Raw genomic sequence first — 15,970 nt, 5'->3', positions numbered from 1 at the left:
TTCTAGAAAATACTCATGCTTTGAAAAAACAGTTGAAAATAAGATGGCTCACTATTTACCTGTAGTTCTTGCTGGGAATTGTAATATTCTGATATTCAGAAGTGTAATATTCCAGATCCAGAAGCAGGTATATTGCCAAAGAAGAAAGGTTCTACACGAGCCTTCTCTCAAGTCGTAACCTCATGGACCCCTTTGTGGTTCACCCTTACTTTCTTACTTTTCCCCTTTTAAAACGGGTTGAGAATTTCCTGAGTCAATATCTACTGTCTCCAGTTCTGAAGACTTCCCTCAAACACTGCCTTCACCACTGGCCACTTCCTGGCCACCGTTCCTGTGGTTCTTCATGTAAAGTGTGACATCTTGGGGCTGATGTTCGAACTCTCCTTGACCGACCAGCTCTCCCGATGCGTTACGGGCCTAAGTAAGTCACAGCAGTTGCCTTCTGATCCACCAAATGTTGGTATAAACGTCATATATACAAAAATTTATGAGTAGCAGGAACAATACTTCAATAAATGGGTTTGTCCCATATTATAGGAATAATGCAAAAAACTATTTTTCAATTGTAATAAATAATTATATTATTTCTCCTATAATTTAAACTGTAGCAGTCACAAATACATAATTTTCTGGTTTCATTTATTATATATTTTGTTTATATGACATATATTTATAGTATATTTATTTACATATTAATACTAATAAGTATTAATAAATAAATAAATCCCTTTTTACTCCTTAATTTCTCAAGGTTTAGAGCTACAAAGTATTAGGCTCTGTTTAACCATTTGTGAAGGTTTTCTAAAGAGTTCATCCCAGGCTTACGTTGACTGATGTTGTAACTGCCATATTCCACCAAAAGTGGCTTGTCGGAAAGCCTTGAACTGCACTGCAGCTGAACGTGAACGAGTGGGCTGGGCACTCGGAAGATCGTCTGGTGATCCATGTAGGAACCACAGTACCTGAGGAGATAAGAGTCAGGGAAGAGGTGTGGCATGAGGCCCTGTCAACTGCACCCCCAGTGACCATGAACACGTTGATGGTTTCGTACTCTGGGCTTCACAAGCGGAGATGCGTATACAGAGCTAATGGTAGTTACCCAGTCTGTTAAGTGACTGTGATGGAGTAACTTCTGTCCCCTTGATTTTCCACTCTGCTAAATACAACAGCGATACTACTGACTCTTACCTACTGTTTTCCTCACCAATACTTGTAATCAGAAGAAATAGGGCTCCTCTCTTTCTTCTGCGTCAATAACCATTAACAACAAGAATTGTCTGCTTTTGCCCACAAACCTCTCCACGGAACAGAATAGAATCCATGAGCTCAGGCTGAAAGTGTGCAAAGAGTCCCAGCAGTACTTAAAGCAAAACACAATATTTTTTCAAACTAAATTGAAAACCAACGTGCACTTTGAGGCTTGTCCTTGTTAAATTTCAAAGCAGTAAGGTCTGTCTGCAATATTTCCTCCCCTTGATTTTTCTTACTTCTTGTACCTAAGAGAAAATGCCCCTCTTGTTAGTAATTCTTATTCAAGCAGGGTGATTAGTAGAACATGAAATTCTACTCTGCTGGGGGCCCATGATAAGTTAGGTCTCTGCCGTGTGTAGGCAAAGCTCTTCGCAGGGTGAAACCTGCAAGGTCTCAAAGGGAAATAGCAAACACACGGGGGCCAGGAGGGACATCCTCCACTGGAATCTGTGAATGCCAATCACTCCTGGCCCCTAAAGGCACTTGGGAACCACGAAAGTTCCATGGATCAGACACTGGCTTTCAGTGGGACAACCACAGAAGTAGTGATCTTAAGGTCCAAAGAAGGAAAGTGTTCACATATATTTCGAGAGGATTCTTTTACAGCTGGCTAAAGCTTAGGCCCTGATGGGCTGATAGACCAGCTCTAGGAACAGAGGAAGAGAAAGCTGCTAGAGGTAGGTGGTCCCAAGTGGGACCCAGGCTCTGAGAGGCACCTGAAGTCCACATTAACCTTTTGGGGCCAGGGTCTACTCCAATTGGTCATCTTGGCATCCAAATCCTGTGTGCCAAAAACATGATCATTGTCATTTGGGTCTCATAGTGATTTTATTTGTGTTTTCCATTAACATTTACTAGAGCTTTCTAACAAAGATGAATCACATCTTAGTTATAATAATAACATCATACTGGGATGTTAAGGAGTAAGAAAAAAGGGATCTTTAAATCCATGCTTAGGCTGAAGTTTAGAGGGGAACAGTATAGAATGGGGGCATAGTGGTAGCCAAAGGAACAAAAGTTTAAAAAAAAAAAGTGAGAAATTGGAGAAACCAGCAAGAATTGGCTTACAGGTACAGACACATGAAAGAAAACAGAAGTTAAACGGGTGAAGTAAAGCGTTAAGGTTCAAAATAGCAAGAAAGTAGAAGCAGGATTAGGATACAAGTCTGCCTGGTACTAAAACACTAGTACTTTCTAGCATACTACTAGCTTTCCCATCAGGAACTTTGCTCTGCAAAATATCACAGGAAGGACATCCATGCCTCCAGGGCTCACTTGCTGCATCCTAGCTGCCCTGAGCATGCACACCCCATCCTGGAGTTCTCTGAACTCAGGAGCACTAGGCTTCCTGGTGTCAGCATTACCTTCTCCTACTTCCCCATTACAAACCCAACGCCTTTAGGCAACATTTCAGCAAGGTGTCAGAAATTAGTTCAATTAGAGCCTTTCCTTTTTAGATGAAGAGAACTGATAATGGGAAGGCCTGGTGTTTAAGTCCTACCGGTGCAACTAGCATCAAAGGAATCTGATAGGATTTCAGCCAACCCGCAAGATAAAGTGAAGAGCTGGCCCTTCAGAGAAAGTATTTAGGACAGAGAGCTTTCCTGGTATTGATGGCTTGGGAGAAGATCTTGCTCATAGTTGGGCAGCACACTTTGTGGGTGGTGGGGTTGTTACTTAGGACAAAAAAAAAATGGTATCGCATTTTGAAAGCATAGCTCTATCTTATGCCTATAACTTTATAAAAGAATTAGAAAGATTTGTTTTCTAGACCTCAATCTAATTAAATATCAGAATGCAGTATTCTTAAAACTTGGAGGGGGATCACATTCTGTAGTATTTATCCATCTAATGTCATTTCCAAAGCAATCATATTTTTTTTTTTTAGTATTTCTTTTTTTTTTCTTTCTTTTTTTTTTTTTAGTTGACGCACGATGTTACCTTAGTTCCAGGTATACAAAATGATGATCCAACAACTCTACCCAAAACAATCTTACTAATTATAATAATGGCTAATATTTTTCGGTATGTCGTATGCATTATCTCATTGAATGCTTGCCAAAAAAACCCCACCTTATTAAGTAGGAATTATTAACTCATTTACAGACTGAAAAATCAAAGAGGTTAAATAATTTGTCCTAGTTAACATAGCTACTAATTAGCAGAGCTGGAATTTGAGCCCAGGCATTCTCCCTCCTACATAATAGAACCTGATTCACATATATTCCCAAAAGGAGTATAAGCCACATCTTAATAATGGAACCAAGAATGCTCTGAAATCAGATAGGATCTATTCCGGTGAAGACAGACCAACAAGCTATTTTAGCACGTAATCTAAGAGTCTCCAGGAAATGAAAGAAGGTTGTGCAGGAAAATCATTTCGAAAAGGAAGGTCTCATTCATTGGATTAACAATGTGCAAAGAATTAGCAGGCAAATCCCTTAAGCTAACTTCACAAAAAAAAAAAATCTTACCTCAAAGTAAACTTAGAAGCTATTCTGCTGCAAAGACAGGACATTCTATCTTTTTCAATACAACATCTATCACAATTTGAGAAGCAAATAAACAATACCAACAGCTAAAGGACAAATTAAGGGTGAGAGTCAGGAGCTCCTAGGTCAGTTCAGGAAGCTCAGTCATCTAGATTTCTTTGATCAGCCCCAACCCACGTCTCAGCCTCAGGATACAGGCAGGCCAATCCAGCCTCTCCTCCTGCACAGAATTGGCCAATGGTTTCTAACTTTCCTATCACCAGGACCTCATTTACGATCTCCTCCAGAGCTCCATGGTTTGAAAGACTTTATCTGCCAAGCTATTTTTGTAAAACGCGGAGTGTGCACACCCATAGCCCAGCAGCAAAGAGCAGCGGTGCAGCAAGGATTTGGGAGCCGTAAGTCATGGATTTGAATCCTGGCTTAATCACCTATGATCTGAGTGCCTTTGAGAAAGTACTTTCACCTCGGTATCCTTTGCTGTCCCTATACATAAATAGTAAAGTGCGAACTCTTTGGGGACAAGGAATCCAAGACTTTGAGCCCCTCTGGGTCAGGTCTTTCATCAGATTCCTTACATCTGAAACCCACTTACATGTGCTCATTAATTTCCCACCATCCATGGTCACAGCCTTTCACATTCTTCTTGGTTATTGAATAGTTATGGAATTTCAGTGCTATGCCAAAAGTTGATAGGGAAGTCTGAAAAATAAACAGAAGTCAGAAAAATGTTTCAACTGAAGGACATATTTCAGACTGATTCCTCTCTCAAAATTCATTCCCTTGACTTGCCATTCTTAGGGCATTTTATTCTTTATGCCTTATGGCCTTCGGTGGGGTAGACCTGGCCCCCCTGCCCCCAACAAACCAGAATGATGTAAGCATAATAGAGAGGGAAGTGGGTGGCCCAGTGCTCAGGGAGTGGCTATTAGGCCCCAGTTTGAGTGAGCTGGGTGACATGGGACGCATTAGATTATCTCCAAGTGTCAGGTCCCCCTTGTAAATGAGCTCGAAAACACCCCCTTGTAATGAGTGCACAGTTTCCTCCTTCGGTGAACAACAATGACATAGTTTATTTAAAGCATTATTCAGATTATTTAGATAAAGAAGAAATGAATCAGCATTCTCATTCAACCTTGGTATTCCTAAAGACAGTTACTGAGTCACTCCCAGGTGTGCTCAGACAGGATCAAACAAGAAGAGGCTCCCCACACTGCATCTGCCCGTGTGAAAGCATGTGTGGGCACAGGTGCACACACACACATACACAGAGCTGACCTTTTTACAGCACTGTATGACATATACATACATTATGTTTGTTTTGTCATGATTTTAGCCTTAATTTTCACTTTGACCCAGGAATTATATATAGATAGAGTTTACACATTTCCAGGGAGTGGCATTTTTGCTCACTCACTCAAATTTTCTAATTCTATCCTAATTTGTAAGACATTATTTGTTGCCTATACTGCCTTTTAAAAAAAAATTATTTATTTATATATTCATGAGAGACACACAGAGAGAGGCAGAGACACAGGCAGAGGGAGATGCAGGCTCCCTGTAGGGAGCCCGATGTGAGATTTGATCCCAGGACCCCAGGATCATACCCTGAGCTGCAGGCAGACGCTCAACCACTGAGCCACCCAGGTGCCCACCTATACTGCTTTTTAATGTTTTTATTTACTAAGGATTTTGACGTGATCGAATTTGTGAATGCTCCAAGGTTATTTGAAGGAAAAGGGTAATGCATGTATGTATGTATAAGGCCAAACCCATTACTTGTGTGGTATGATATCCTTCCTAGCTGCAGTTACTGTCTTCACCACCTCCGTCAGGAACCAATGGAGAGGAATTAAAATCTCTTAGTTAAGCACTGTCCATTTCTCTTTCTATTTCTTATAGGTTTTGATTTACGAGTATTGATGTTATGTGCTTTGGTATATAAAAGTCACAGACCTTCATGTGGATCGTCCTCTTTATCCTTACAGATCACCTTCTATTCCTCACCCAATGTTGTTGCCCTAATGTTGACCCCCGTGTTGTCTGGCGCTAAGGTTCTGATCACCGCTTTCTTTTTGTTTATATTGTCTGGTATGATATTGCCCATCATTTTACTTTCAGCTTTATTAAATCACCTTTTACTCTGCCATCTTTTGAAAATAACACACAATTCAGTTTTAGCTGATATTTTCTGATTCAGTCCTGTTGTCTTTTTCTTTTAAGAGATAGATTTTACCCCGGATTTTTATTGCCCTGATATGTATTTTTAGAGACGTCATCATATTTGATGTTACAATTTCTTGGTTGTGTGTGTGTATACTTCTTTCTAACGTGTACTTAAATATAGTAGCCTTCCTCTCTCAACCTATCTTTGGGAGGGAATGAATCAGGCTCTTTATGTCTCTCATTTAAGCATCACAATAACATGGTTAGGAAGGTAGTATGAACCCTATTTTATAGAAGAAATCAAAACTAATCAAAAATAAGTGACATGCCCAAGGTTACCCTGCATTTCCCTGAAGGCCACATGGTGATCTTTCCAGGCGCCTTACTGTATCATGGACCTAGAAATGGACAGTCAGGGCTCAAGAGGAAAAGGGATGTCCTATGTTCAATAAAAACTAAGAGATCCTGAGAGAACACATCAATTTTCCCCCGTCTTGTTATCTGATTGTTTCTTTACATTAAAAAAAATGCAAACTGATATCTTGAATAATCACTATAATTATATAGCATAAGGACATATTCCAGTGCAATTCTCCATAGGAAGCTTATGTAGGCATTTTCACTGTGTTCCATCGCTCCAAAGTAAAACAGATTTAAATATTTTATTTATTTATTCGTGAGAGACACACAGAGAGAGGCAGAGACACAAGCAGGCTTCCCACAGGGAGCCTGATGAGGGACTCTGGGATCCGGGGACTCTGGGATCACGCCCTGAGCCAAAGGCAGATGCTCAACCACTGAGCTACCCAGGTGCCCCCAAAGTAAAACAGATTTAAACACACCACCGGTCCCCAATCTACAAAACCTCTCCACAGTGAAAGGAATTAAGTCCCCTTGCACACCAGATTTCACTGACACGGATTTGCACACAAATCTACATTTGCCCCCAGATCGGCCAAGAAGCACTATTGATATTAGCCAGCTTGATGAGTGGGCTGATACAGTGCAGTCCCACAAAGCATTATGAGCTACTTTGTTCAACAAATGGATAAAAATGGAAAAACTGCTAAATATGCTATTACCTTCTATGTCCTGTATTCTCTGTTCCCACCGCCTGACCCCTGACCTTTTACCAAGTGAGGGGAGCATGTCTCCTGATCTGGACCTGCTGTATTGAAATATTTCTCTCGTCAGTGATAGGGACAGGATGCAGGGCAAGCTTTATGCTTGTCACTTCTCACTCGCCAGTGGTTATGTGTGCACAGCTCAACCCATCTCCAGTGGGCCCTGGAAACTTCGTGGCTAGATGCTTGCCACAGAAGCAGGGAAGAGGGATTCCTCTCTGGGGAATCCCATCTATTTCGTAGGTGATTCAAAGAGGTGAGTTAAATGGCCCACAGTCATCTCTGCTCGTGTCGGATGCACCTGGATCGGTGTGTGCTAGGCTCATGGCATCTGTGATAAAACAACTCAAAACCCCACTCCGTGCTTTTCTTCCAAGATTGCACAACAACATGTATTAATTGGAAAGCAAAAAGAAGGAAAAGAGAGGGAGGTAAATATTCGACCAAGTGATTGTTATGAAACATAGGGAAGCTGAACAGCTTTAAGAACCCAGAAAAAGAGGGGGGTGCAGAATTTGCTTATGGAGGGGGCATGATTTGTTTTAATGCTGCCTGGGTCACTTTCCATTTGAGTAGCTTCTGGCCAACGGCTTGCCCCGGCTCTATTTCCTTACCTATAGACTGTGACACGAGTCTCCTACATCAGAGGTATGTTTTAAGAGCAAATAAAAATGTGTGTGCCCTAAACAAATGCAGGTGACATGTTATAAGCCTCAATATTCCTTTTTGCTTTTTCTGGTGTCCCCTTCTTCCCCTGCAATCTGTGAGCGCTGGGAGAGCAAGGACTTCACCGCGCTACTAAGGGTTCCCTCTGGTTATGCACCTGACATTCAATAAACATTTGTTTATTCTTGGGAGAAAAATCAGACGGACTTTAAGTTGGAGCAGGAGGTAATCCTCAGATAAATGAGACCTTGAAAACTCAGCTGAAAGGGAGTTTGCAAAAGGGATTGATGGCGCTTCAGTTATATTTGGAAATCGGACCAGGCCTGAGAAGAATTGAGGATGATAGAAATCAACTCTTGCGTAGAAAAGGTTTTGTCATGACTTGAGTCAATATTTTTGTCATGTGGTCATTCTTCTCAGTCGTTTGAAATAAATTTGAAGCTATTTTACAGGTGACATTATTTTTTTATGTGATGTCTGTTTGCAGGTACATGCTAGCACATAGCTCAAAGCCGTCCAAGGAAGGAACAGCTTTATTTAACCTCCACACTGAGGAGGACCAACCTTGACCTCTGGGACATGCTGTCACCCACCAAAGTCTGTTCCCAGTATTTCCTGTCTCCCCTCCCCCATTCTCCATCCCCCCAGTGGCATGCTTTTTTTCTTTATAAAGAGTTTTTTTTTTTTTTTTTTTTTTAATTTTCTCAGCATTTCTAACCGTTGACCCCTAGTAAAACAGAATCTGATGTTCTTATTTACATCCCAACCAGAACAATGCTTAGGGATCTTCACATTAGGTCTCAGAAATTATCACAGAATCAACGTTTATTTTCGCTCAAAGGAACTCCAAACATTTGACAGAGCTTTTGGGAATGGGCCTTTCTTGTTCTCGATGTCATAAAGGAGATAAAACTGCTTTGGGGAGAGATGGAAGAGACAGGTTTGATGCCTCTCTTTTTCCTTCCCCAACTCATGAGTCACCTGAGGCACTGAGATTCTGCTGCCCTGATGGTGAGCAAGAGCCCAGAACCTTTGGGGCTTAATTATTTTGGAAATATTTGCAATACAATGATAAAAAAAAAAATAACTTGAGGATGTATGCCATCAGGACATTGACACTAAGTACACATTTGGGTGTAATAAAATTATTAAAAATATTTAACTCTTTGTGTACAAATGACATATGCAGCCAGCAGGCTCCTGCCCCGGGGCCTTTGCCTCAGCTTTTCTCTCTCTGCAACACTCTGATCCTAGGGATGCACTGGGTTAGTTCCCTCATCTTTCTCAGGTTTCTGTGCAAATGTCCGCTTGTAGACAAGGCTTCCGCTGACTATGTTATTTAAGGCAATCATTTGCTAACATCCTATCCTCCATACTCTGGACCACCCACTCAGCTACAGAGCCCCCTTCCCTGCTTTGTTCTTCTCCACATTTTACCATCAGGTCACATACTGTACACATTTTTGTTCCTTTGTTGCCTGTCTCCCCCTACTGTACGGTAAGCTCCATGAGAGCAGAGCTTTTGCTCTGTGTGCTGTCAGATATCCTGGATCCCAGCGTCTAGAATACTGCCTGACACATAGTAGGCATTTAATAATGACATGTTAAATGAATGCAAACCCTAAACTGCCTGCCACTTAGATCTAAATGTTATGCCTCACAAAAAATGATTTCATACATACATGTTGAAAGAGCCTTGCCCTATGTCCCTCCACATGACACTACAGTTGGAGAAAGAAAAACAGTTATAGACTAAAATTTTAAAGAAAAAAATAAAGAAGGAACTCTGTTAAGGACAGACAGAGATACATGTATTTTATATAAATTTACAAAATTTGGTTTGCTTACATAGCTGAAATATGAATTGCCTAATTCACCTTATTATGTCTTTATTATTTCTTACTAAAATGTTGATAGTGAAATAATTAAAAATTGATAAATGAGCTCTATCACAGTAAAACAAAAAATTGTTTGATTCCATAACAATATCATTGCATTTTTTAATACAAACAAAATAACATTTGGAAAAATAAGCTTGTCTGCAAAGAAAGGTTAATTTATGGGCAGAGGGTTGAAATTACAAAGAACTTTAATATTCTAGGTAATATATTTAGTTAAGGTTTAAATATTATAAAATTAACTAACATACTTTTTGTGGTTAAAAAAATACAGGTAATTAAATTAAAAATAAATTGCTACTAAGAATAACAGTATTTTTCTAAAATAGCAATAGGCTACCTGAAATTTCCAGGTACACTTGCATTTCGGAGGGTAGTAGCTTGGATAATATGGACTTGAAATTTTCCCTTCAAAGCCAGTGATTTCTTTGACCAATACTGTGTTTTCACACTCTGGAAAAAAAAAATCCAGTAACACACAATGATTTGCAGTTGCGAGATTATGGGAAATGTATTGCATACATTTAACTACAAACACATACTCCTTGATCAACAAGATTATATGCTTTTTGAAATTTAAACTAATTTTTCCAAAAAGAAAGAGTAGCCTATAGATGGATAGCTAAGCTTCTCATTCAAATTCTGTATTTGTTTTCAGATCATATACTTTGATTACAGATCTATAGGATTCTTTTACTTTCTTTAAAAACATAGCTTAAATGTCTTTTTTTTAAACTTCTGAGCTTATTTGTTCAAAAGAGTGTATATTGTTGAAGAATATACCCAGTTTACGTAACATATTGTTCTGTTTAAATAAAACAATCTAAACATCTATTTTTACTGTCTGGTTATCCTTCTGCTAAAACATAATTTCCTTGAGAGTATTGATTTTTATCTATTTTGTTTGCTACTTTCCGTAACACCTAGAATCATTCCTGACATACACTGCATGCTCAATAAATGTGTGTTCACAAATTCCACTGCAATATTTCTGAGCTAATCGTATTTTTAATGTTTGGAGTTAGAGATGCTTTTCAACCCAGTAACATCTCAAAGAGCGAATTCAATGTGGTTCAATAAATCAATTTTACATTTAGTTTTGTAACAATTCGACAGAGGAAGCTATCAAAATAAGCCACTGCCTTAACATAGAGGTGGACCTATGAAGCTATGACCATTTAACTCAAGCCAAATGCACTGCCCTCCCCACCCACATCTCTCATTCTGATCCTTTTGGCCTTGTCGGTGCTGATAATGAAGTTACCAAGACATGACCTATAAGATCTGACTGGTTACAAGGCAACAAATATTACAAAAAGAGTAGAGTTTCGGTGAAGGCTCTTTTTGTTTTGTTTTACTCCGTCCACCCAAGTCACTAAGAGAAGAATGCAAGGGAGCCAGGTGACTCTTTATTATCACACAGCTCCCAACACACCTTGCAAAGGGCTTCTCTCTCCTTTGCCACCGGGCTTCCTGCCAGGCCTTGCCAACAGGGGGGTGCTACGGGGACCCCAGAAGACTGGAGGAGGGGAAATGGGGCCTCCGGGTTTCTTTCCTTTCCTCTTCCTGGGAAAGCCAGCCCAGCAAGGATTCTTACCCCGTCCCCCAGCACCCCCACATTCTCTCCCAGTCCCCTCCCCCGCCCCTCCTGCGCAGCTACACCTCAGTCCTCTAGCAGAATTGAAGCCTGTTAGCAGTTTTCCCAGCTTCTACTTTATCGGATCTTTCTCAGAGATACCAGCCTGGGTTGGTCTAGCACCCTCTCCTCCAAGGTCTGGGTCCCAAAGTCTGGGTCCCAAGTCCATGAGCACCTGCCTCTGAACTCAGAGACAGCAGCACCAGCTGAGCAGCACCCCTCCCCGCCCCCCAAGGCCTGAGTTTCTGTCCACAGACCCCCCACCCTCACCCCCACCCACTGTAAATTGTAAGCACTGAGACTGCTTTCCTTCATTCTCCCCAGACCCACAGTCTGTATTACACCCGTAACACCTTGCAGTTTTCTTTCTGCTTTTTGAGGGACCTAGCTGCCACCTTGGTACAGAGTTAACAGTTCTTCCCATTAAATTTTCTGTGTTTTTTTTTTTCTTTCTAAGATTTTATTTATTTATTTGAGAGCCAGGGAGCATGAGCTGGGGGTAGGGGGAGCAGAGGGAGAAGCAGACACCTTTCCCTTACCCCCATCCCCACCTGAGCAGGGAGCCCAACACGCCTGGATCCCAGGACCCATGAGATCATGACCTGAGCCAAGGCAGCTGAGCCACCCAAGGCGCCCCAGACTCTCTCTGTTTAAATAATATGATCTGTCTCCTCTGGACCCCGAGTCAAGGTCGTCCCTGACTCATACAACTGGTATCACAACACAGCTTCAGGAGAATGAGGCTGGAGTATCACAGTAGATGCTTTCCAAGGTGACTTTTTTTTTCAATTAGGAAAGACTTACTTTCTTCTGGAATGACCTCAAAAAATGCCCGAATTCCTGATAGCCTCCGTATCTGGGGAGACTTAAAGGACACCAACATGAGATTATTTGTGGAAACAAAGGACATTATCGTTCTTGTGGGTTCACAAATTCTGAAACCAGACAACAGAACAAAAGTCCATCAGTAATAGGTTATTGAGCAGTGAGCCTCCATCCACCACTAATTCCACACGTTTCCCGGGCCATCCACACAGTTCTTGTTACCCAGACTCTGCCAGCCAGATCTTCATCGGCCCCAGGGCACGCTGGAAAGGAGCTGATAAAAGTATAGAAACTTCTGTCCAGTAACTATCAAAGAATTTTCCTGGATGGCTGCCATTGGACCTCCCTTGAGAGCAAGCAAGGCATAGGCAACCACTGAAATGGCTACTACGGTCCTGAGCTCTACCCTCAGGAAAACCGGGTTCAAAACTCAGCTCTGTCACACAACTGGCTGAAGGAGCCTGGGCTTTGGAGTAACTAAGCTTCATGAGTGCCTGTTCCTCTACTATGAAATAATATGGAATATGGTAATAATAAGGTGAGGGTTAAATGAGATAATAGCAGAGTATGTCTGGAAGGATGAAAAAAAACAATAACAATGACTGAGGAATGGGAGCCAGTGACCAACTTTTCCCTGTAGCCATTATATAGTGTTGGAAGTTCTAGCATCTGCATATTCATCACCAAAATATACATACATACGTATATAAGTACTATTAAAAATAATAAAATAATTCATGTGCCTTTTTAGTAACAAATAGTACATGTTTAATAAAGTGTAACTATCGTTATTAAATTATCAAGATAGTAAGCACTCATAAAAAGATGTCTTTTAGGGGACACCTGGGTGGCTCAGCAGTTGAGCGTCTGCCTTCGGCCCAGGGCGTGATCCTGGGGACCCGGGATCGAGTCCCACATTGGGCTCCCTGTGTGGAGCCTGCTTCTCCCTCTGCCTGTGTCTCTGCCTCTCTCTCTGTGTCTCTCATGAATAAATAAATAAAATCTTTAAAAAAAGAAGAAGGATGTTGCTTCTATTAAAAAAAAAAGATGTCTACTGTAAGTAAAAAATATTAGGGTGTGTATATATGTGTGTAACTACATATCTATATAGGAATGAAAATATTTGTGCAAAAAGATAACAGACATTTCTTCTGGGTTATGGGATTGTGAAATATTGATCTTGTTTTTCTCTGATTGATTTGGCTTTCACAACGAACATTGTGTTACCTCTATAATAAGGGGAAAATTTTTAATTGTTTTACTAATGCTATGCGACCATCAGAGAATATCTGTTCTCACACCCTAAATGAAATAGTTTCTACTGCAATTGCAATAAACGTAAAATGAAATGAAAAGTTCATATTTTCAGAATATTTCTACTAGATTTCCAGAATATTCGCTGAAGTTCCTGCTATACTGACTTTGATCCTTGTGTAGAAAGCAAACATTGCATCTGATAGACTCTGGCCAGTACAGGGCATACCAAGTAAGGCATAAGTCAGTCTCTGATCTCATGAGTGCACACAAAAATAGTTTTAAAAGTCCAAGGGAAACAAGCTACTGCCAAAAAAAGACACTGTAAGAGAATCTTTTCCCTCCCCAACCAGAGTACCTATATAAGATGGTGCTCCGGAGTGGCAAGAGGGAGTCGTAAATGGTCAGGGAGTCAGTGACACAGTTGTCAGCTTCCATCTGGACGGACTCTACCGAGAGACGGATCAGATAACCCACAATGGCCACCAGCTTGAAGTGGCACATCAGCCTCCCTGAGGTTGCCGAAATCTCCAGAGGGTAGCGGAGAGACAGGTGATCAGCATAGAAGTACTGAGAGCAGCCTTTGTCTGTGGAGACAACATTTTTGTTTTGTTTTAGGAATGACTTTTCTAGACATCTTTATAAAGAGTAAGGACAAAGAGTTCATGCGGAGGACATCTGCTATTTTTGCCACCCTGGAGTCTGCTCCCCTCTCTTCTGGTAACAGCACCAAGACTTGACTTTACCTTGCCTCTGTGTTTAGGTTGGGGTTACGCTCATCTCTAGGTCCAGAGATGGGCACATGACCCAGACTGGCCAATCAGAGTCAAAGAGACTGGTTCATAAATGGGCATGCCAGCCAATATGAAACACTAAGTTCAGCCCCAGGACTTCTGCCAAACTTTTGGAAATTTGTGTGGGCCTTTTTTTTTTTCCTGCCATTGTTGCTACTGATAAACTACAAGCTTGTGCCTACTGGTTGCCATTAATGACACTGCATTACAAGAATACACTCAACGAAGCTTCAACAGGGAAAGAGGAGATGCAGAGTCCTGATGATATTTTATTTTAGAACCCGGCCCCAAACATGCCTGAAGCCAGCATATTCCATGTATGTCGCAGTTGTAAGAGCCAATCAGGTGCCTTCTGTGCTTAAGCCAGTTCAAGTGTATTTCTGTCACAGGTGACTGAAAGACCACTAGCCAATACCATCATTTGAAAAAGAAAACTATAGCCAAAAGGAATCCTAATATGGAAGCAGCATAGGAGAAACTGCCTGCCATAACTTACCAGATCCTATGGTTGAAGAGTAATCTGACCGAAGCCCAGCTGCATTGAAAAAACACATGGAAAAGAGACAGTCAGTTCCAGCATTATTTTGCTCATATCTGGGATTTGCTTTAAAGAAATCCAGGGAGGGTAGGGGAAGTTGCTTATGTAGTTAGAGAGCAAGTGAGATGGCCATGAGTTCATAGTTGTTGAAGCTGAGTAAGGGTGAACTAGAGTTCATTATACTAGTCTATTTACATGATGCTTGAAATTGTCCATAGTAACACATTCTAAACATCATTAAAGCTAAAAAGCAACCAAACAAATCAAATAATAATTAGTCTTACGTTTGAGGTAGTATTAGTGGTACAGACTTTTCCCCTAGAGATTTTTTTATTCATTCATTTAACAATATTTATCAACTACACACTATTACATTACATGCTTGGCAGATATATATATTTATATATAATAAATAAATATTTATATATAATAAATAAATATATAAATAATAAATATGTATTTTTTAAAATATATATTAAATATACATATTTAAAGGGAGAAAGTTGCATAATTTTGGGGTCACTCAATTAATTAAAGTATTTTACTAGCAAATCTAATAATGAAATTTGCAATTTGGTGGGACTTTCAATAATTTACGTGGAACATTGGGCAACACTGTATAATACAGGGGCAGCTCTGTCTGGACAGGGCAAAAGACAAGATAAGCCTCAGCAAAATTCTTTCTTCTTCAGGACTTGGAGCCTTAGTTTGAAGATTCATGAAGCTGAATTAAATAAAGGGAGGGATACACTTTAACAAATTCAATTTTGTATGAATTTTGAACGCACTCCTATTGTCCAATCATTGTATATAACATTTGGCAACTTCCTTTATCAATGTCCTCAACTAATCCTATTTCACTGGGGTTGTGGAAGAGAATATTTCATTATGATATTGACTGTGTTTAATGACAGCATCAGGAGTCCTGCATGAAGGAAAGCATAAAAAAGAATTACCCAACAGTCACCGTTTAGTACCACAGAGTCCATGTCGACAGCCAAGCCCTGCAAGGTCCCCACAGAGGTTCGGTTTATGATGCTCGTCTGGATGGAGTCCTTCAAGATGGCAGCCACACACTCCTCACAGAAGATATGGCCCTTGGCGTGTGGCATGACAAACACAATCCAAAAGTGGACAAGGAGGCCACCTTTGTTATTGCTGCTGTAGGAAAAAAAAAAAAAAGAGAGAGAGAGAGATGTTCAGGTATATATCTCAGGAAGTGGACTCTCATAGAAAGCCAGTGACCCAACTGAATGATTTAAGGTAAAGCCAGTGAGGACAGCTTTCCCACTTCCAAAATTCCTTCTTTAGGAAGTCACTGACTCC

General features: G+C 40.6%; 1 protein-coding gene across 1 annotated transcript in view; it reads right to left on the bottom strand.

Moving 5' to 3' along the window:
- Window positions 1-15,970, bottom strand: part of TMPRSS7 (transmembrane serine protease 7) — a 35,468-nt gene that overhangs the window by 12,653 nt on the left and 6,845 nt on the right. The window contains exons 4-10 of the mRNA XM_025477852.3: window positions 15,612-15,805; window positions 14,603-14,641; window positions 13,671-13,899; window positions 12,038-12,168; window positions 9,938-10,050; window positions 4,339-4,445; window positions 826-962 (exon numbers count right to left, since the gene is read on the bottom strand). Of these exons, the coding sequence (XP_025333637.1) occupies window positions 826-962; window positions 4,339-4,445; window positions 9,938-10,050; window positions 12,038-12,168; window positions 13,671-13,899; window positions 14,603-14,641; window positions 15,612-15,805 (950 nt within the window). The remainder of the gene's footprint in view (window positions 1-825; window positions 963-4,338; window positions 4,446-9,937; window positions 10,051-12,037; window positions 12,169-13,670; window positions 13,900-14,602; window positions 14,642-15,611; window positions 15,806-15,970) is intronic.

The sequence above is a fragment of the Canis lupus genome, chromosome 33 (assembly GCF_003254725.2).
Source record: "Canis lupus dingo isolate Sandy chromosome 33, ASM325472v2, whole genome shotgun sequence".
Classification (NCBI taxonomy): Eukaryota; Metazoa; Chordata; class Mammalia; order Carnivora; family Canidae; genus Canis; species Canis lupus.
Note: the sequence above shows the minus strand (reverse complement) of the source record. Positions and strands in the feature narration are given on the sequence as shown.